At 36.4% G+C, this 22,445-nt stretch overlaps 1 protein-coding gene across 2 annotated transcripts in view; it reads left to right on the top strand.

The window, feature by feature from the left end:
• Copg2 (COPI coat complex subunit gamma 2) overlaps positions 1–22,445 on the top strand; it is a 109,671-nt gene that overhangs the window by 22,866 nt on the left and 64,360 nt on the right. For both annotated transcript variants that reach the window (XM_069996778.1, XM_069996777.1), the window contains 4 exons: positions 667–753; positions 2,833–2,990; positions 21,428–21,561; positions 22,079–22,146. In XM_069996778.1, coding sequence (XP_069852879.1) covers positions 667–753; positions 2,833–2,990; positions 21,428–21,561; positions 22,079–22,146 — 447 coding nt within the window. The remainder of the gene's footprint in view (positions 1–666; positions 754–2,832; positions 2,991–21,427; positions 21,562–22,078; positions 22,147–22,445) is intronic.

The following is a 22,445-nucleotide window of genomic DNA, read 5'->3' as shown; positions in this document are numbered from 1 at the left end:
AAATATGTGAATGTATAACTGGGACACACACACACACACACACACACACACACACTGTGTGACTATATTAGAGCATTGAATCACACACACACACACAGTGTGACTATATTAGAGCATTGAATCACACACACACACACACACACACACACACACACACACACACACACACACACACACACACACACACACACACACACACACACACACACACACACACACACACACACACACACACACACACACACACACACACACACACACACACACACACACACACACACACACACACACACACACACACTGACTATATTAGAGCATTGAATCTCAAAGTTCCCAATTCTGAAATGCTGTTGATTTGATTTTACTGCAGGAAGTGTATTCAACAGCGTCTTTCTTGGGTAGTTTTCTGTCAAGTAAAACTCAACATAATTGAAGCATTGTGCTGTTTGGAGCTTCCTGTTCTTCCTTTTCTCATTATTTCCTTTTATACCACACTTCATTACTTCCTTTACAGCATTCATTTCTCCAGGAATAGAGACTTAAATTAGACTTACGAATCTATAATTTTTTTTAATCTTAGAAAATGTGTCAGTAATTTTGCAAGAATATTGACTCATATAAGTAAACTTCTGTTTGTGATCTATTCTCATGTTTTTCTGGGTTTAGCATATGATGAAGATAAGCTATGATGTGGTTAAACGTTGGATAAATGAAGCCCAAGAAGCTGCCTCAAGTGACAATATTATGGTCCAGGTACTGTTATTGAATGTCTCAGGGTCACCTTTCTTTAAGGGCAGTGTACTATGTAGAATATTAATGTATAATACTGGGCAATTCTCCAGCATTCAAGGCCAATTATTTGGCATATTAAACAACCTGTTAGTGCATATTTTAAAAGGTTTCTCACTAATTATGATTACTTTAAAGGGCCTTCATGTGTTCAATAGAAGTTAGATGTCCTCCTTTAGGAATGCTTGAGAACGATTTTATGTTGAATAGTAGACAAAAGCTTACTCCAAAGTTACTTTACAGTGCATTGCAGTCTTTGATTTGAAGAGCAATTTATATATATAAAAAAAGATGTTCAATTCAAAATTTCTCTAGCCTTGACTATAGATATTGTAAAACTCTTCCAATTCTTTACATTTGTAAAGAACAAATTTTATGAAACTTTTAAATCATTTCATCCAAATATCTGCTTATAATATTTATTAGGCTGTTTTTTTACTGTAAGGGAAACTTTTTTTTTTTTTTTAGGTATTGGGTTTGAACTCAGTGCCTGTGCTTACTAAGAAGGTCCTTTTACTACAGCATATTCTTAGATCCTTCTTTTGAAACAAGGTCTCTGTATAGACCCCAAACTTGGCGTCGAACTTGGTCTGTATCATAGACTGGCCTAGAATGTACGAACCACCTCCCTTTTAGTGTAGGGAAGAGATTCCTAAGTTCTAGCCTTTGTAGTGTAGCCATTACCGGTGTATACCACTACGCCTGGTGCAGGTTAATTTTTCTTTATTTTTTTATTTTTATTTTTTATTTTTTTTTGGGGGGGGGGTCCGGTCATGGGGCCTGAACTCTGGGCCTGGGTGCTGTCCCTCAGCTCTTCAGCTCAAGGCTAGCGCTCTACCACTTGAGTCACAGTGCCACTTCCAGCTTTTTTCTTTTTGCTTATATGGTGCTGAGGAATCGAACCCAGGGCCTCATGCATGCAAGGCAAGCGCTCTACCACTGAGCCATCTTCCCAGCCCCTTCTTTATTTTTTTAGAAGTACTATGTCTTGAACTCTACCTCACTGTAGGGCAGCACCTGTAAGGCTGGTGCCCTACCATTTGAGTCAAGCCTCCATCCCCTTTTTGCCTTGGTTATTTTTGAGGTACCATCTTACTTTTTGTTCAGGCTAGTTGAGGCTGCAGAACTCCTATTTGTACTTTCCCATGTCACTGAAGATGACAGATGTGATACTGTGCTCAGGCCTCATGTTTCCCCTGTACCTGGGGTAATAGATCACTTTGCCTCGTCACTTAGTAAGATAGAGTCTTGTAAACTTTTCTGCCTTGGCTAGCCTCAAGATGTGATCTGATCTTCACCTTCAAGTATCTGGGAATACAGGCTTGAGCCACCCTACCTTGCTCAGGCTATAGTAACTGGCAGTTGTATCTAAAATATGTATTTGAGAAGGTAGGCCTTTTCAATGTTTACAGTTTCTTCTGTTAGCACATTTAATTATGTGGAAACTCAGTATATTTCCCTAGGGAGTTCTCACTTTCCTAACTCTAAACTTGTGTTTTTATATAAAGCATCATGACAGTGATACTTCTTTAGCCTATTTTAGGTGATTAATCCTTTGCTAAAGTGGCCATAGATGATCTATAGCTAATAAAGAGATTTGTAACTAGGTGTCATGGCATATACTTGTAGTCCCAGCATTGCAGCAGAAGGATCACTTTAGCCCGTGATCTTGAGACCAGTCTGGGCAACATAGCAATAGCCTGTTTGAAAATAAATAAATACAAGTCAGTCAGTCAGTAACACTGATAAAGCCTTGGGCCTGAGAATATGTAGGTCAATGTTGAATCTTCAAAGCCATTTTTTAGGTTGTATGTTACTTACTTTGTACTAGTTCAGTCTCAATTTACAACTTCTGGGGTGAATTAGAAATCTTATTCTTGCCTAGGTTGAGTTCAATATGAAAAAGATATGCTGTTTGAGTATATTTGACTTGGATATAATTTTATTAGAAATCTTCTATCCAATTCAATGTAATTCTATTTTCATATAATTGTTTGTCTTCTTTCTAATCTGTATACAATACTTTTTTTCCTTGTTCTTTAGTACCATGCATTGGGAGTACTTTATCACCTTAGGAAGAATGATCGTCTTGCTGTTTCCAAGATGTTAAATAAGTTTACCAAATCTGGTCTCAAATCACAGTTTGCTTACTGCATGCTGATCCGAATTGCTAGTCGCTTACTAAAAGAAACTGAGGATGGGTAAGTGTTCCAAACCTAATTTATTTTACATTTGCAAGTTTGTATCTTTTAGGGTTTATTTCCTTTATGAATATCTTTGGGCAGTACTGACATTACAGACAAATTTGGTGTTTTTTTTTTTGTTTTGTTTTTTGTTTTTGGGTCCGGTCGTGGGGCCTGAACTCTGGGCCTGGGCACTGTCCCTCAGCTCTTCAGCTCAAGGCTAGCACTCTACCACTTGAGTCACAGCGCCACTTCCGGCTTTTTTCTTTTTGCTTATGTGGTGCTGAGGAATTGAACCCAGAGCCTCAGGCATGCAAGGCAAGCGCTCTACCACTGAGCCACCTTCCTAGCCCCACTAAATTTGGTGTTTTTAAAATTAAAAACAACTATAGAAGTCTGGCACAGTGACTTAGGCCTGTAATCCTAGCTACTTGGGTTAGCTGAGGGCAGAGACAGGGTGGGAGGGGGGGATAGAAAGGCCCTTAAAAGTTACCAAGGGAAAAATGACACATTTGATTCAGGAAAACAAAAATAAGAATCATGGTTGCTATTGTTTGAATATGGTTTGAGTATGTTTCCTAAGGGTTCAAGGATTACAACTTTTAATCCCTATTGTGAGATCTTAAGAAGATAGGAACTTTATCCAATTCTAGAGTCTTGAGTTGATGGTGTTTAGGCTTAGATAAAGTCTTCAGATTAAAGTTTCGTGGTTGAATATTGCTGGTGAGAGACCAGGTATTGCATTTATATATGCATGTACTTATTTCTTGCCATGTGAAATCCTATAATGCTTTGGGAGTCTTTCAGAAAGGCTATCACTAAGTGTAAGTAAATCTTGAACTGTTAAAACAGGGAGCTGAATAGCCCCCCCCCCTTTTTTTTTGCAAAATTTTTATTGTGATTAAATGATTACGTAATTTCACAAATTTCACAGTATTGTGGGATAATGATGCTTAGTTAAAGTCATAAAAACATTCTAACCTTCATGGGGCAAATTGTCTATCATGGTCTATAAAGTTTATGAGTTCTATGGGCTTTGACTGTACAGTTATTTCTTCCACATTGATGATATGTACATTCCTTTCCTTTTGCATAGTGTCAGCTGTTCCCTCTTTCCCACTCATTCCCTCCCACCCTCCCATCACTGCCATTGAGTTGCTTAGTTTGTTTTGATCAATGTCCAGTGCAGCTGATGGGTCCTACTGTTGTATGTTTTCTCCTGTTTCTCTTTAGTTCTGTGTCTTCCTTCTAGTTTCCCTTCAATGTGCACATATATAGCATGTATGTGATCAGCAGCTTGGGCTAATTTAGTAATGATTTGATCAGATGAGTGGAGGTCCTTTGTTTCTCGAGTCTTGTTTACTTTGTCATATCACCTTATGTTTTGGATTTAACATCCACTTATCTCCGCTCTTGGCTTACCTCATTCAACATGATTTGTTCTAGTTCCATCCATTTCCCTGTGAATGCCATTATTTTGTCCTTTGTAATGGCTGCATAATATTCCATTGTATATAGATACCACCGCTTTTGGATCCATTCATCTGTAGTGGGGCATCTGGGTGGTTTCCACTTCCTGGCTATTGTGAACAGTGCTGCAATAAACATGGAGGTGCATGTGTCCTTGTATGCTGTAAACCCCTGTTCTTTATAAAATACTCAGCTTCAGGTATTTTGTTACAGCAATGAAAAGCAGATCGATGGTTGGATTCTTATCAGAAAAATAGATAGTAATAAATATCTTAAAATTGTTGCAGTAAAAATCTATCAATCTGTGTTCTACAATCTTATCAAATTATTCCTCTGAGTTGAAGTGAAGATATTTTCACCAGGAAACAAATCTACAAGGGTTTAAGTTAATCATGTTTATATTATAAAAGTTGCTAAAGTTTTTCAGGCTAAAAAGGAATGAGGGTAGATAGTGCTTGGATTTCAAGGCATATTAAGCAAAAGAAAACATAGTAAGAGATGGAAAATGAAAGAATGGTGAATATGTAAATAAATAAGGTGATCATATAGATTTAAAAAATTGAAAATATGTAGGTAAACGAAAAAGCCATAGGAAAATTTGTAAGCGTACAAAATTTTAACAGTAAATAATATATAGGAAACAAGGATCTACAACCACAAAGAAATGAATCATTGTGATGGTGAATGATAGAGTGCAAAGAGTAAAGTTTACAGTGTTTCTTTAGTTGGCAAGTTGATTGATATAAAATTCTAAAAATGAATTGCAGCTAAATTCTTCATTTGGTGCTTTTGTCTTAATAGCTACTGTTTTTTTTTCCTTTCCTAGGGTCTTCATCTGAATATGCATAGTTCAGTTACCAACAAATACATTTTTTCTGAGTTTAAAATTGATTTTGAGACCCATCCTTTTTGTGGTTTCCTGATCTCCAGAATTTCTATCCTGAGGTTTTAGTCACTCTCCCAGTCTCAAACTTTGTGTGATCTTGTCCAGTAAATGCTGAAACTTTCAAACATTTTATATCAGAAGTTTTGAAAGATTCTGATGAGAATATCCAGAAATACACAAATTTCATTCCATATAGCTTCATCTTTCAGTCATCAACTGCCTTCTAGTTTTTATTTACTACTCACTAGGTACTTTCAAATACTGTAGATTTTCTTTGTTGTTTTTTAAACTAATGATGTAATTTTTATTTGTAGAGGATTAGTATAACAGGCTATACCACCTCTAGAGGGAAGCAAGAAACTCTAATTAAATGATTTTAAATATAGTATCTTAATCTCTATTAACATTTAAAAAATATATATGTTAATTTTTAACTGGTTATAATATTTATCCTTGAGCTTTTAATATTTATCCTATTCAGTGTACAGTATCATGTAATAGTATACTACTTCATGAATAATATAAACAATTTTAAGTACATATTCCTATTTTTCTCCTTCATGCCCTTTCTACTACTGTCATATATTGATCTTTCAGCCAGAGGTTTATACCTGCACCTGGAGGCTATCTGCATTCTTTATCATAACTATAGGCCTGTATTCAGTCTCTTGGGTGTTGGCTTATATATATCAGGGTTGGCAATAGTTTGTTGAGTTTTCTTCTTTTGTTATATCTCTTTTATCTCTTTTTCTTAACTGCACATTTGTTTTTAAGATCTCATTTGACAGATAGCATAGATAGCATTAGTTATATCTGTAAAGTTCCTTTGCCACGTTGTAACATAACATATTCAGTTCTAGGGTTGAAGGCATTGTCATCTCCTTTTGACAAGAGGGAGTGGATTCTTTCTCCACAAGTAAAGTAATTGAGATGGATGATTTACTGGATGAACTTTATAACAGATTAGAGAAGGCTTGATACCAGAGCATACAAGTTAGAATTAGTGAATTTGAAGGTAGAATAGGAAAAATAGATTAAAACATGGCCTCACAGATAATATCAAGTGGCCTAAAATGTACATAATTAGAATCTAGAAGTAAAGGTGGGAGAAAAGGGTAAAAATTATGAAAAAATAATGATCAAATATTTCCGTATGGTTTTATTTTAGAAGTACAGTTTTCCTGGCATATGAAATTCAACAGAGTAGGCCAAGTGAGGTAATTTGTAACTGTAGTATCATCTACTTGGGAGGTGGAGATTATGAGGATCAACGTTCAGGGCTAGCTCCAGCAAAATTTTAGTAAGACCCATCTCAACAAATACACTGTGTGTGGTGAAATTTGCTGTGATTCCCAGCTCTGCAGAGGCTGTAGATAGGAAGAGAGTGGCTTAGGTGGTAGAATGCCTGCCTAGCAAGCATAAGGCCCTGAGTTCAAAACTCAGTAGTGCAAAAAGTTTAAAAAAAAAGAGAGAATAGGTTATACCTCATTTAAAGAATAAAAGAGAAAATCTTAATGTTTAAGGGATACAAAATCATTGATAAATTCAATAGTAGTTTATAAATAAAAATCACTTTATAACGACATGATGGCACATGCCCAATTCTAGTACTTTGGAAAAGGGCAGGAGGATTTTGAGTTAAGACCAGCCTGGACTACATAACAAGACCCTAAGTCAAAAAGCAAAACAACCTCTACAAACCAGGACTGGAAGAGAGTATTGTTATTGCAGTAAGTGTACAAAAATCCTCCAATATACTTGAAAGGCTTTTCCTTGAAATCAGAATGAGAGAAGGATGCCTGTTATTTCTGTTTTTTAAGTAGCATTTTACTAGAAATTCCTTTTGGTTGAATTGTGGAGAAAAATAGAATATTGAAAGCATTGGAAGGAAGACAGAACACTGTCTTTGTAGATAACATGTTTGAATAAAGAAAAAAGATTCAGAATAATCCATATATTTATTAGAATTAAAATGAATTTACCAGGGTTGTTAGATAGTTAGTCTCCAAAACATTTTGTTTTTCCAATAATCAACTGATGAGCTAAAAGTTTGAAAAGTTATTATTTATGATTATAATTAAATCAGGAATAAATCTAGTAAAGATTATATGTGTTACTACATATTATTTATTTAAAGTATGACCTGAATAAATGGAAATACGTATCATGTTCTTAGTATTGAAAGATGTCACATCCTAAATTGATCTGTGGATTCTATGACCTCTCTAATCAGCAATCTCAGTCAGCTTCCTGAAAATACCAAACAGAAATGCACACACTGTGTAATATGATATGTAGAAAAGGCTTAGAAAACTGTTACTTATAATAGCCTGAGTTGTAAGTACTCCAAAATTCTATCAGTGCTTGAATCAAAAAAATAAATGCCTTTAGTCAGATGCTTGTAGTTAATGCCGGTACTTACTTCCTACTCAAAAGGCTGAGATCCAGAGAATAGTTCTGGAGACTAAAATGTCCAAGAACCTGTTACCAGCATCTGGCAAGGGCTTTTGTTTTTTGTCATAACAATGTTAAAGCCATCACATGATGAGAAACGATGCGCTTTTTTAACAAAATCTTTTTCATTCCTTTGATAACAACCTTCATCCAGCCATGCATGTAGTTCAGCATTAGTCTTCAGTTGCCAACTCATAAATTTTGAGGAACACATTGAAACTACAGCAGAAATGGAAACTAAAGCTTTCAAAATGTTCACTTAAAAAGTAGAACAAAAACATTTGATTGCAAGTTGTTAAGGAAAAAACTAATTTTAGTGAAGTGTATAATTAGAAAACAAAAAATAAATTGGTTGGAAGTAAGTATAATGTATTAGATATCCCTGGCTGTGTGACGAAATGGCTTTCAAACTTAGCCATTTCTTTATTTCTTACTGTATTTATTTTTTTAAGTCTTTTTCAAATTATTATTTTTTGTAATTAATAAAGGAGGTGTACAGAAGGGTTACAGTAACATGAGTCAGCTAATGAGTACATTTCTTTTCATACAGCGTCTTCCCTTCCTTCACTCTCTCAAACTTAGCCATTTCTAAGAAACATTGGTATTTCACAGTGGTTGTGTTCAGGTATCTGAAAGGGGTTTAGCAGTCTGGTTCTGGTTTTGAGTCCCTTGTGAGTTTGCAATCAAGTTGTTGGCCATGTCTGCAGTCATATAGGACTAGAGGGTCTACTACAGATTTTATTCACAGTCATTGGCAAGCCTTGATTTTCTCCTGGCTGTTGGCCAAATGCTTCAGTTTTTCACTTTGAGAGTCTTTCTTAAGGCTGTCTGAATGTCCATGTAGCCTAGCAACTGCCTTCTCTTATAAGCAAATGAATCTAGAGAGAAAACCTGACATGGAAACCTCATGGGTATTTTGCAACCTAATCTTTGATGAGCACAATGTCACTTCTCATGTATTCTCTTGATCACACTGAACAACCCTGTATCATGTGAGAAGGGATCTACACAGGGTGTGAATATCTAGAAATTGAGGCATGAGAGTCTGGCTAGCACATAAAATATATCATTTGTCATAACAAATATAAGTGGAGTTGCCTATTTTAAAAAGCCTCAGATTAAAAAGAAGCAAATGACAGGGAAACATTTAATATAAATATATCAGAGCTGGAGACTTGGTTCAAAGAGTAGAGCTTTTGCAGGGCCCTGAGTTCAGACCCCCAGTACCTCATAAAAAGGCGTGTTTACATTTTATATGTGTATTTAAATATATGTGTATGTATGTATATGTTTCTTACATACATACATATACCAGAAGTATATGTTAGTTATATCTTCATAAAGAACTATAGTGTGATCATATCACTATATGCCAGAATAGGAATCAGGATATAGTGCTATAAAAAAAGACAAGATAAGATTTTGTATTTTGACAGAAATAATGGTCTAAAAATAAAAACTTGCATACACTTCACTGTAGATTCAAAATATGTAGAGCAAAATCTTAAATACAAGAAATTAAAGTATCTCTTAGAAACTGACAAATTTAAGAATGTCAGACTAGTTGATCACTGAAGACAAAATTAACCTCAGACCCTGTGTTCAAATCGAGTATGAAATACTGAGTACTCAATAGTTTTAAATTGAGAAAGATCATGTAATATAGAAAATTAGTAAAACTTATGCTTGTATGTACATCATGTATATTTATTATATATGTATAATTACTTTGAAAAACTCACACAGGGTCATATATATCAGGAAATAGCACATTTGTCGTACCCCAAAGGTGCTTTATGTATCATTCTACCTGATCATAACTATGCCCCCTGAAGAAACTGCTACCATGACTATATGGTAGTCAGTTCTTTACTTTATTGTTGTTTTTTTGTTGATGTTGGTGGTGGTGGTTGTAAGGTTTGAACTCAGGGCTTGGATGCTGGTCCTGAACTCTTTGCTCAAAGCTAGTGTGCTACCACTTTGAGCCATAGCTCCACTTCTGGTTTTCTGGTGGTTAATTGGAGATAAGTCTCACTGAGAGACTGTTCAGTCTGGTCTGGCTTCGAATCATGATCCTCAGATCTCAGTCTCCTGAATAGCTAGGATTATAGGCATGAGCCACTGGTATGGCTTAATCTTTTGCTGGTCTTTAGAATTTCATTCCTGTATATGCATCTCTAAACAGAAAAAGTTTAGTTTTACCTTGTTTGGAACATTCTATCAATACAATCATGCTATATTTTGTTTGTTTATTGATTTATTCATTTATCCATTCATTCTTGATACTTTTGCCCCTGTTCCACTTTTTGTTGTTTATGGCTGGCACACTACTTGAGCCACACCTTCACTAATGGCTTTTTGCTTGTTAATTGGAAGTAAGAGTCTCTGAGATTTGTCTGCCTGGGCTGGCTCCGAACTCAGGTATCAGCCTCCTAAGTAGCCAGGATTATAAGTATGAGCCACCAGTGCCTGGCTGTGTATGTGTGTATTTCCACTTAGTATTTTGCTATAAGAGTTACGTTGGTTTTATACTCTAATACATTTAAACAATATACCTGAGACTAAATAACTTATAAATAGAGATGTTTGCTCAGTTCTAGAAGTTGGGAAGTCAAGAGTATGTTGCTGGCATCTGCACAGGCCTTGGTGAGGGTCTTTCTTCTGCCTCATAACCTGGTGGAAAGGATCACATGATAAATCACAGCAATGGGCTGGGAAGGTAGCTCAGTGGTAGAGTGCTTGCCTTGCATGCATGAGGCCCTGGGTTCGATTCCTCAGCACCACGTAAGCAAAAAGAAAAAAGTCGGAAGTGGTGCTGTGGCTCAAGTGGTAGAACGCTAGCCTTGAGCTGAAGAGCTGAGGGACAGCGCCCAGGCCCAAAGTTCAGGCCCCACAACCGGACTGATAAATTGCAGCAAGAATGTTACTTTAGATATCTCTTCTGATGATAAAGTTACTAATGCCATCATAAGTCACATTCCCTCTTCTAGATTAAATCTCCCAATACATGAACTCTTGGGGAACACATTCATAACACAGTAATTACCATTTTGTGTGTGTGTGTGTGTAACTGTTAGATCATTGGATATACATTTCTTCACTTCATATGTAATGTCACACTTTGTTTTTTCCAAAGTGATTGTATCAGTTTACATTCCAGCTAATAGTGTGAGAATGCTTAAGGTCAACTGTTTATATTGTCAAAACTAAAAGTTTTCTTTTTTTAAAAAAATATTTTTTTTATTGTAAAGATACTGTACAGAGAGGTTACAGTTACATGAGCAAGGTAATGAGTCCATTTTCTATCAAGCATTGTTACCCCCTCCTTTGTTTTTCTTCTACCATCCCTTTCCTCCCCAACTCCTCCCTCTACTCTCCCACCCATCCCCACCCCACAAAGTTGTAAAGTTCGTTTTCAACATAGTGTCTTGTACATCTCATTGTTACAATGTGTCATCCTTTATCCTTATTTCAGCTTCCCTTCCCCTCCCCAAATAAGAAAAATGTATATACAAGATGCAGGACACTGGAATCAAATACAGTGACAACAGGGTTTATACCATGGGGGAAGAACATACAAAGAAACAAAAAAAATTACATAGTACATTGTAAGTACATTAAAAACAACAACAAGAAAGATAAAATCTCGTGTCCCTATCTTGGGGTTCATTTTGCCCTAGCATCATGTTATATGGTTATATGTACATAGCTTTTGACCTCTTCTGCTTGTCCTAGACATATACTAGTTATTGCAGATAGGGGAAACCATGGGACCTGTTTTTCTTTGAGTGTGGCTTACTTCACTTAATATAATTTTTTCCAAGTCTTTATATTTCCTAATAAATGGGGCGGTGTCATTCTTTCTGATGGAATTTCAACACACACACACCACACACACACTCTCTCTCTCTCTCTCTCTCTCTCTCTCTCTCTCTCTCTCTCTCTCTCTCTCTCTCTCCTCTCTCTCTCTCTCCTCTCTCTCTCTCTCCTCTCTCTCTCTCTCCTCTCTCTCTCTCTCCTCTCTCTCTCTCTCCTCTCTCTCTCTCTCTCTCTCTCCTCTCTCTCTCTTCTCTCTTTTGGGTCCGGTCATGGGACCTGTACTCTGGACCTGGGTGCTGTCCCTCAGCTCTTCAGCTCAAGGCTAGCGCTCTACCACTTGAGCCACAGTGCCACTTCCAGCTTTTTTCTTTTTGCTTATGTGGTGCTGAAGAATTGAACCCAGGGTCTCAGGCATGCACGGCAAGCGCTTTACCACTGAGCCACCTTCCCAGCCCCTACCACATTTTCTTGATCCATTCATCTACTGAGGGGCATCTGGGTTGGTTCCATATCTTACCTATGGTGAATAAAATTTTTCTAATATTGTATTTTTATTGATATAACTCACTAGATATAAACTTGCCTTTTGAAAGTGTATAGTTCAATGCTTTAGCATTCCCAAAAAGTTATGTCATTATCCCAATTCTAAAACTTTTTCATCATCCCAGAAAGATACCCTCAGCTCATTAACATTCTTCCTTCTCTCTTTGGCCTCTAGAAAACCCATCACTATTTTTTAAAAGCAAGTATTCTAGACATTTCTTTTCCTTTTTTTTTACATTTCTTTCTTTCTTTCTTTTTATTCTGAAAATACTATACAGAGAAGTTATAATTACATGGGCAAGGTAATGAGTGCATTTCTTATCAAGCATTGTTGCCTCCTCCTTTGTTTCCCTTTACCATCCCTTCCCAACCCTCTTACTCCCCACCCCCTTCTGGACATTTTCTTATAAATGGAATCATACCTCATATGGCTTCTTTCACTTAGTATAAGCACATCTGTATTATGGAAGTATCAGCACTTCATCCTTTTGATATCTCATATTTCCATTTATCTGTTCAGGAATATTGGCTATATCTATATTTTTGCCTTTATGAATAATATTAATATGATTAGGGCATATTTTTGTGAACCTTTGTTTTAGTTTGTATGGGCACATAGAATTGTGGGGTCATAATGAAATTTTTTGTTTAATTTTGTGAGGAATTGCCAGATTGTTTTCCAAAGGGAGCTACACCAATTTACATTCCTATTATCAGTTGCATTAGAGCTCTAATCATTCCAAGTCCTCTTTATACTTATCAGTCTTTATTATAATACCTACCCTAGAAAGCCTAAAGAAGTTGTATGAATATCTTTTTATGCGTTTATTAGCCATTTATACATCTTCTTTGGAGAAATGTTCTTCAAAATCTTTGTCCCTTAAAAATTTAGGTTGTTTGTCTTGTTACTTTTGAAGTATAATAGATATAATACCCTTATTAGATGCATAAATTGCAAATATTTGCTCCTGTTCTCCCTGTTGTCTTTTTCTGTTTCTGATTTCTTTTTTGAGGGGGCAGGGGTACTAGGATTTAAATAAAGCATTTTAGAGCTTGTTAGGAAGATGCTTTGCCACTTGAGTCAGCCCTCTATCCCTGTGTTTCTTGATGATGTTCTAGCATAGAAATCTAATTTCTCTCCCCCTTCCTCCTTTGGGTTGTTTGCATTTGGGATGTTTTACCTAAGAAACCCTTGTCTAATCTAATATCACAAGATGTGTTTTCTTCCAAAACAATGTTTTCTTTCACATTTAGGTTTTTGGTCCATTTTGAGATTATATTTTTGAATGTAATATGAGATAGGGATTCAACTTCATTCTTTTGCACATGGGTATTGTTAGGGTTTGGATATGAAATATCCCCTCTTCCCCATATGTTCAAAACTTAGCACTCTTTCTCCTCCCAGGTGGTATTGCTGTTTAGGGAGGGTATGGAAACTTTGGGATATGGAGCCTAGTTGGAGAAAGTAGATAACTGCAGGCATGCATTTCAAAGTTATACTTGGTCCCCAGTCTCTTCTGCGCTGTGTACTTTCTAACTGCCAATCACACATTCTCATTGCCATGATGTTCTGCCCAAGTGCATGGTAGCAAGCAATCATCGACTGAACCCACTGAATTGTTCCTGTCAGTTATATTGTCACAGCGATGCTGAGTAATATAGATGTCCATTTGTTTTCAGAAAGACTTGTCCTGTAAATTTCTTTAGCATCCTTGTCAAATCATGGTTTTACTTTGTAATTCCCTAATTGTTAATGATTTTTTTGATAACTTATTTTGGGTTTAATATCCACTTGGATATTCATTCATACCTGTTTGAGTCTTTGGCCAGTTTTGTTTTGTTTCTTTTTTGACTTATCTGCTTTATTCTCAGTGCAACCTAGGAATTCTTCATGTATTTTAGTTGTGTTTTGAGCCCATTGCTAATTGTATGTATTAGATTTAGTTTGTTCTACACTTTTTCTCTGTGTTTTGACTAATGGAACGTCTTAAATGTAAGACAGTCAATTATTTTGTTTGTTTTTGTTTTATCACTCATGGGGCCTGAACTCTGGGCCTGGGTGCTGTCTCTGAGCTCTTCAACTCAAGGCTAGTGCTGTACTACTTGAGCCACAGCACCACTTCCAGCCTTTTCTGTTTATGTGGTTCTGGGGAATTGAACCCAGGGCCTCATGCATGTGGCAAGCACTCTACCACTGAGCCACCTTCCCAGCCCAAGACAGTCAAATTTGTCAGTCTTTTTACTGAAGGAATACTGTTTTTTTCAGTATTGGGTATTGAACTCAGGGCCTTGCACATGTTTGGTAAGTGTTCTACTACTTAGCTTCATCCCCCACCCTTAGTTTTTTTGAGACAGGGTTTCACTTAGTAGCTTAGGCTTGCCTTAAACTCCTTGTGCCTTTTCCTGGCCTTTTCCTCTTATGTCCATTTCTCAAGTGCTGGGATTATAAGCGTATGCCACACAATTTGAAAGTGTTTTTGTTCCCTTGCGCAAAAATAAGTTCTTACCCAAAGTTTACAAATACATCTTCTGTAACTATTTGCTTCAAGTATTTTTTCAGTTTTCCTGTTTGAGGTCAATAATGTAACTGAAATTATTTTTCCAATGTGATATAAAATAGCAGTTTAATTTATTTTCCCCATATGAATACCAGAGTCTCAGCCCCATTTGTTGAAAGTATATGATCAGATGTCCTCATATGAATTGGTCTATTTTTGGATTCCTCTTTCTCAATGCTGTGTCTGTCCCTGAGCTAGCAACAGCCAACTTTATAATAGTGTAGATAGGCATTGTTAACAGTTTTTTTGAGGTATAACTTACAAGTGATAAAATTCATTCACTGAAAGTGTACAGTTGTATTAGTTTTAGTAAGTATCTAGAGTTATGCAACCATTACTATAATGTATTTTTAGAACATCTCATAAAGTTCCTTATTCTCATACCTATTAATTCCCATTAACACTCATAGCCTTATGCAACCACTTAGCTGCCTTTTGAGTATAAATTTTGCCTGTGTGAACATTTCATGTAAATAGAAATAAAGCTACACTTCACTTAGCATGCATTTAAAATCACTGTATTATAATATTGCATCCATACTTTATTCCAGACTGAATAATTTTCTATGGTGTGAATAAATTAAATTTTGTTTATTTGTTCATTGGTTATTGGCCATTTGGGTCAGCTCTCTTTCTATTATTAATAATACTGCTATGAACAGCCAAGAAAAAAGCTTTGTGTGGACATACATATTCGTTTGGGAAAATTCCCATGAATGGAATAACTGAGTTAGATTACAATTAACTTTTAAAGAAATTGACAAGCTGTTTTCCAAACTAGCCATACAATTTTATATTTTATATGAGAATACCAATTTTCATTATCTTCAACTTGTGATACTCCCTGGTGGTATCTTTAAAACAAAAAAACAAAATCAGCTAATTCTGATTGGGTGCTTGTGATTAACACATAATTCTAGACATTCAGCAGGCTGAGAATGGGAGAATCACAGTCAAGGCCAACCCAGACAGAAAAGTGTATGAGACCTCCTTCTCAATGCAAAGCTAGGCACACATCTGTTATCCCTAAACTACATGGGAAGCAGAGATAGGAGGATTGCAGTTCCAGGCCAGCCTAAGCAAAAAACAAGCTGGATGAGATCTGCTGCACCTGTGATCTCAGCAGTGACAAGAAGTCTAGAATAGGTGAAACAAGTTCTAACTATACTACAGGGCAGGAAGTGAGGTCCTATCTGGAAAATAATTAACAAAAAGCAAAACTGGAGGCATGTAGAGGATCTGCCTAAAGCTTGAAGCTATGAGTTCAAATCCCAGAACTGTATACACACAATATGTGTGTATATGTATGTGTGTATACTTATTTATTTATATATGTATATAGATTCTAGTGGATATGTAGTAGTAGCTCATTCTGGTTCTAATTTCCTCTTTCTTAATGATAGGCCTTTTTAAAGATACAATTGATAATGAATTTTGTCAGTTGATTTTCTTGCATATTTTAAAATGAATGTAGTTTTTCATCTTTGTGTGATTAATGTTGTATATAACATGAATTGATTTCCTGGCATAAAACCAGCTTTGTATTCATGTAATTAATACCATCACTTCATTGTGAGGCATAGTTATTTTTATATATTACTGATATTTTGTTAAAGATGCTTGTGTCCATATTAAGACCTGTTTTTAGTATAGCTGAAGACTTGTCAGTTTTATATCTTTTCAAAGAACTGAGTTTAGTTAAAGGTGCAGTTCAAGTGGTAGAGAGCCCTGAGTTCAAGTCCCAGTATTACCAAAAATGAAAGAACCAACTTAGTGTTGCAGTGATTTTAAATAAAAATTTCTGTAGTCTGTTAACCTGTGTTACAATCTACTATTTTCTTTCTTCAGCTTGCTGTAAGCTGTTTACTCTTTTCCTATTTTTTTTTTTCCGGTCAGTTGTGGAGCCTGAACTCTGGGCCTAGGAGCTGTCCCTTAGCTCTTTTTTTTTTTTTTTTTTGGGTCAGTCGTGGGCTTTAACTCGGCCTGAGCTCTGTCCCTCAGCTCTTCAGCTCAAGGCGAGTGCTCTACCACTTGAGCTACAGTGCCACTTCCGGTTTTCTGGTGGTTTCTTGGAGATAGGATTCTCACAGTCTTTCCTGCCTGGGCTGGCTTTGACCTGCGATCCTCAGATCTCAGCCTCCTGAGTAGCTAGGATTACAGGCGTGAGCCACCAGCGCCCTGCTCCCTCAGCTCTTTAACTCAAGGCTAGTGCTCTACCACTTGAGCCACAGCACCATTTCTGGCTTTTTCTGCATATGTGGTGCTGAGCAATCAAACCCGGGGCATCAGCATGCAAGGCAAGCACTCTTATCACTGAGTCACCTTCCCAGCCCTCTTTTCCTAATTTTTTTTCTTTTTGGTCAGTCGTGGGGCTTGAACTCTGGGCCTGGGTGCTGTCCTTGAGCTCTTTAGATTAAGGCTAGCACTTTTCTGAGTGGTTTATTGGAGATAAGAGTCTCACTGACTTTCCTGCCCCAGCTGGCTTTGAACCATGATTCCCAGATCTTAGCCTCCTGAGTAGCTAAGATTACAGGCGTGAGACACTGGCAACCGGCTCTTTTCCTAATTTTTAAAATGTTATTATTAAACATTACTGAGACTATCTCTACTTTCTGATATAGGTTTAAAAATTAGAAATTTCTGGCCATTATTTTAGGCAAAATCCTTAAATTTGATTTGTTATATTATTTTTATTCAGTTTCAAATGTTTCATTTCCTATTTGATTTCTTGTGGGTTATTTAGAAGTATGTTATTTAGTCTTAAGTATTAGGGAATTTCCTTGAGTTCTGTTGTTGATTTATATTTCATTCAGATGTGATTTGAGAACATGCTTTGTATGATTCTTAAAAGAGAAGACAGATTTGTTTTATAACCTGGTACATATCCTTGGGAATGGCCCAGATGCATATGGAACAGATGTATATTTTACAGTTAGTCTTTTTAAGTTGAATTGTTTGATGGTGTTGATCCTTGGTGATTTTCTGTCTAGTTTTTAGTTTTTATCAGTTATTGAGTGAATATAGACAACTTTAACCATTATTTTTAAGTGATCTTTACTTTTGTCAATTTATTCATATATTTTGGGTTCTGTTGTATGTGTGTGTGTATTTATCATTGTTTTTTTGTGGGGAGGGTCCGGTTGTGGGGCCTGAACTCTGGGCCTGGGCGCTGTCCCTCAGCTCTTCAGCTCAAGGCTAGCGCTCTACCACTTGAGCCACAGCGCCACTTCCGGCTTTTTTTTTTTTTTTTGCTTATGTGGTGCTGAGGAATCGAACCCAGGGCCTCAGGCATGCAAGGCAAGTGCTCTACCACTGAGCCAACTTCCCAGCCCCTGTATTTATCATTGTTATACCTTCCTTACGTACTTCTTTATCATTGTGAAATGCATGTTTGTGTCAGTATTGTGTAATATTAATATAGCTATTCATATTCTCTCATAGTTATTGTCTGAATGACATATTCTTGTTACATATTTTTATTTATTTTATTTTTTGCTGGACTTGGGAGCTTGAACTCAGGGACTTGGCTCTGTTCCTGAGCTTCTTTTGCTCAAGGCTAGTGCTCTACTACTTGAGCCACAGCACCACTTCTTTTTCTGATAAAAGTCACATCTTTTATCCTGTGTGGTTTACTAGAGAAAAGAGTCTCATGAACTTTCCTTCCCTGGTTGGCTTTGAACTGTGATCCTCAGATCTCAGCTTCCTGTGTAGCTAGGATTACCAGTTGATCCACTATTGCCTGGCCATCTTTTTATTTATTTTTTATTTTTTATTTTTTTTGCCGGTCATGGGGCCTGAACTCTGGGACTGGGTGCTGTCCCTCAGCTCTTCAGCTCAAGGCTAGTGCTCTACCACTGGAGCCACAGCGCCACTTCCAGCTTTTTCTGTTTATGTAGTGCTGAGGAATCAAACCCAGGGCCTCATGCTTGCAAGGCATGCACTCTACTGCTGAGCTACCTTCCCAGCCCCCATCTTTTTATTTTTATTGTACTTATAATTTTGGTTCTAAGTTATGTCTTTTAATAGTTGGATCTTTGTTGTTGTTGTTGTTGTTGATGTGCTTGAACTCAGGGCTTAGGCGTTAACCATGAGATCTCTTCCCTGGCCCCCTTCCCGCCTCCCCCCTCCCCCCCCAAGGCTAGCCCCCAGGGCTAGCACTCTTATCACTTGAGCCACTGATCCATTTCTGCCCTTTTGGTGATTAATTGGAGATAAAAGTCTCAACATCTTCCCTGCTTGGGCTGGCTTCAAACCTCCTCCTTCAAAGTTCAGCCTCCAGAGTAACTAGGATTGTAGGTGTGAGCTACTAGTAGATCTTGGATTTTTTTGTTTGCTTGTTTGTTTTTAAACATTGTTACTCTACATTTTGGTTGAAGTTTTTAGACCATTGACATTTAGTATAATTCTTGATATTATTGGCTTTATCGTGCCATCTGGCTGTTCTTTAAAGTTTTGCTACTGACATTCCTCTCATCCTTTTTTGGGTCTTTTTGTGTTAGCTAAGTATATTTAGTGTTTTATTTTAATCCCTTTCAATATTTCAGCCATTTATTTTAGAAGTTGCTGGAAGGATTATAATATGCATTTGAATTTAGCAAAATTTATTTCAGATTGTTATTAATTCCAGTAAAATACTGAATCTTTTTTTTTTTTTGGTTGGTCATGGGGCTTGAACTCAGGGCCTGAGCCCTGAGCTTTTTCGGTCAAGGCTAGTGCCCTCCTACTTTGAGACACAGTTCCAGTTTTCTGGTGGTTAATTGGAGGTAAGACTTTCATGCCCCGGCTCACTTTCAACTGCGATCCTCAGATCTCTGCCTCCTGAGTAGCTAGGATTACAGGCGTGAGCTACTAGCACCCGGCAAAATATCAAATCTTTATTCTAATGAAGGCTTACTTCCTTTTTCTTCCTGTTTGCTGTTACTCTCATGTATGCTCTATGTATGTGTTGTAAGTCCACTAAAATAATGATGGCTTTATGTAATTTTGTCTTTTAAGATAATTAAAAGAGAAACATATCTGTAGAATATTTTTTGTGAACTGACATATTTACTATTTCAGGTGCTCTGTTTTCCCCTGATTATTCAATGTCATTGTCTCTTAGCTAAAAAGTGATCTTTTAGTGCATTTAGTATTGAACTCATTCTTTGCTTATGTAGGAATATGCTTATTAGCCTTCATTCTGAGAAGAGAGCTTTGTTGGATACAGTAGTCTTCTCTTTTGCTTTTAGTATTTTGTTCTTGTTTCATGTGGCATCTCTGCTACAAATTGTACTGTTTTTTCTTTAAATAGTGTGATGTAATGTTATGTTGTTGCTGTCAGGATTTACCCTTTTGTTTTATATTCAGCAGTTTGATATGGTGTATCTATGTATTTATCCTGCTTGAGATTTATTTATCCTGTTGAGCTCAAGAGGTTCAACAAATTTATGTGGAGATTTATAGTTTTCATCAAGTTCGGGAGGTTTCAGTTGTTTCTTTAGATCTTTCACTCTTTTGTCTCTTTGCTTTCCTTCTAGGATTCATAAGCAACTCTAGGATTCATAAGCAACTCAAGTTGATACTCTTGTTCAACTCTCTATTCATCTTTTCCTTTTATTTTTTTCACTTATTCTTCTTGATCTTTATATGTCAGGTATATATTTATTTCAGATAAAGCCCGTCTTCAGTTTTGCTGATTCTTTTATTTGTGAGTGCAAATCTGCTATTGTACCTCCCTCATTAATTTTTCATTCCATCATACTTTTCAAGTCAAAACCTTTATGCAGTTTCTTTAAAAATATCATATCTCTTTTTTGATATTTTCTCTTTGGTGGAACATTATGATTTCGCTTTTATTCAGTACACAAGGTTACCTTCAGTTCTTTGAACGTATTTATTTAGCTGACTGAAATTTTTTGCATAATAAGTCAAACACCTGGGCTTTTGTAGGGATAATGTCTACTGACTTTTGTGGGGGGCCACCGTTCACTGCTTCTTCTTTTGTCTTATAATTATCTATTTTATTTATTTATTTATTTATATGTACATACATACATACATACAGGTCTTGGGGCTTGAATTCAGGGCCTGGGCACTTCTGTTTCTAAGCGTTTTGTGCTCAAAGCTAATGTTCTGCCACTTGAGCCACAGCTTCACTTTTGGTCTTTTGGTGATTAATTGGAAATAATAGTCTCACAGACTTTCCTGCCTGGGCTAGCTTTGAACTACTACCCTCAGATCTCAGCCTCCTAACTAACTAGGATTACAGGCATGTGATACCAGTGCCTGGTTTAATTTTTTGTTGTTAAAGCATGATTATATAGCTTTCTTCCTTTTTATTATTATTGTGATGTATATTTATGATGATTTTATTTTGCTAGTCTGCTGGCTTTCATAACTTCAGTGGTTGAGGCTGCTGTTTTCCAAAACTATAATAGATTTGGGAAGGAGTGGGAATTGGGGTTAGAGGAAGTTACGCATTTAAAAAGCTCACCATTCTTGCCAAGATTAAAGTGTTTTTCTTGAATAAATGCTAACAGGATTGTTACAAGTCTTTGGTTAAGTTCTACATTTCTGGAAAGAATTGCTTTGACAGTTTTTTTCATTGCTTTTTGGAGATGAGAATTTTCAGCAGTCCCTTTTCCACCAGTCCAAAACTGTATCTCATTGTAGCATGCTTTTAGCTATTATGCGTATTGTCTCCTTACTTGATACCTAACCAATGTTTTATATTAACTTGTTGGCAGCCATGAAAGTCCACTCTTTGATTTCATTGAGAGCTGCTTGCGAAATAAACATGAAATGGTGGTTTATGAAGCTGCTTCTGCTATCATCCATCTTCCTAACTGTACTGCCAGAGAGTTGGCACCTGCTGTCTCAGGTTAGTTTGACCAGGTGGCTGCCTTTGTTGATGTTTTTAAGTTTTAATCTCAATAGATCTGCAGAATAGAATAATTCTTTAGAGCTGTTTTTTTAAACCATAGTTCTATATTTATAGTTTTTGTAATCTGATAGTTTATGTGTAATTTTTTTGCATTGTTTTATTTTATGAAGGATTTGTTTCCCTACATAAAAGTTTTGAAATAACTATACTTAGAGGAAAAGTAATATTTAGTGTTTATATTTAGTAATATTTAATGTTCAGAGAGCCCATTTGCTCTCGACCATTAGTATTTCTATCATTTACATTCAAATATTAATGGATATATTAATATGTACAAAAGGAAACTTTTATTAAAGTTTTAAATAGTTGAATAAAAAGAGATTTTTCTATTTTTGATTCATTTTCATATGAGTTTTGATTCTGTGAAATGAATGATTTATTATGGCTCATATGTTCAGCTATGTGATAGATAATGAAATGAACAGTATTCATAGTGATCTTGTTGCTGTTTTAGTTCTTCAACTTTTCTGCAGCTCTCCTAAGCCAGCTTTGAGATATGCAGCTGTAAGGACCTTAAACAAGGTAGGTGTCCTTTTGGTAACCACAAACTTATATCAGTGTTTGAGAACCTTAAATGTGATTCTTTTGGCTTTTCTTCAAGCTTATCATGCATGATTTATGGACTTCTATTAAACCTCATTTTTATTTTTTGCCTTAGGTAAGGCATTTTTACTATTACTCAGTAGAAAATTGTAATTCTGACTTGGAAGCAGTTTGTGTTCAAGAGTTACCCTGTTGGGCCTGGGAAGGTGGCTCAGTGGTGGAGCGCTTGCCTTGCATGCCAGAGGCCCTGAGTTCAATTCCTCAGCACCACATAAGCA

Source organism: Dipodomys merriami, unplaced genomic scaffold, assembly GCF_024711535.1.
Source record: "Dipodomys merriami isolate MVZ:Mamm:240054 unplaced genomic scaffold, mDipMer1.0.p SCAF_5, whole genome shotgun sequence".
NCBI lineage: Eukaryota > Metazoa > Chordata > Mammalia > Rodentia > Heteromyidae > Dipodomys > Dipodomys merriami.
This window is presented reverse-complemented; position numbering and strand designations above follow the sequence as displayed.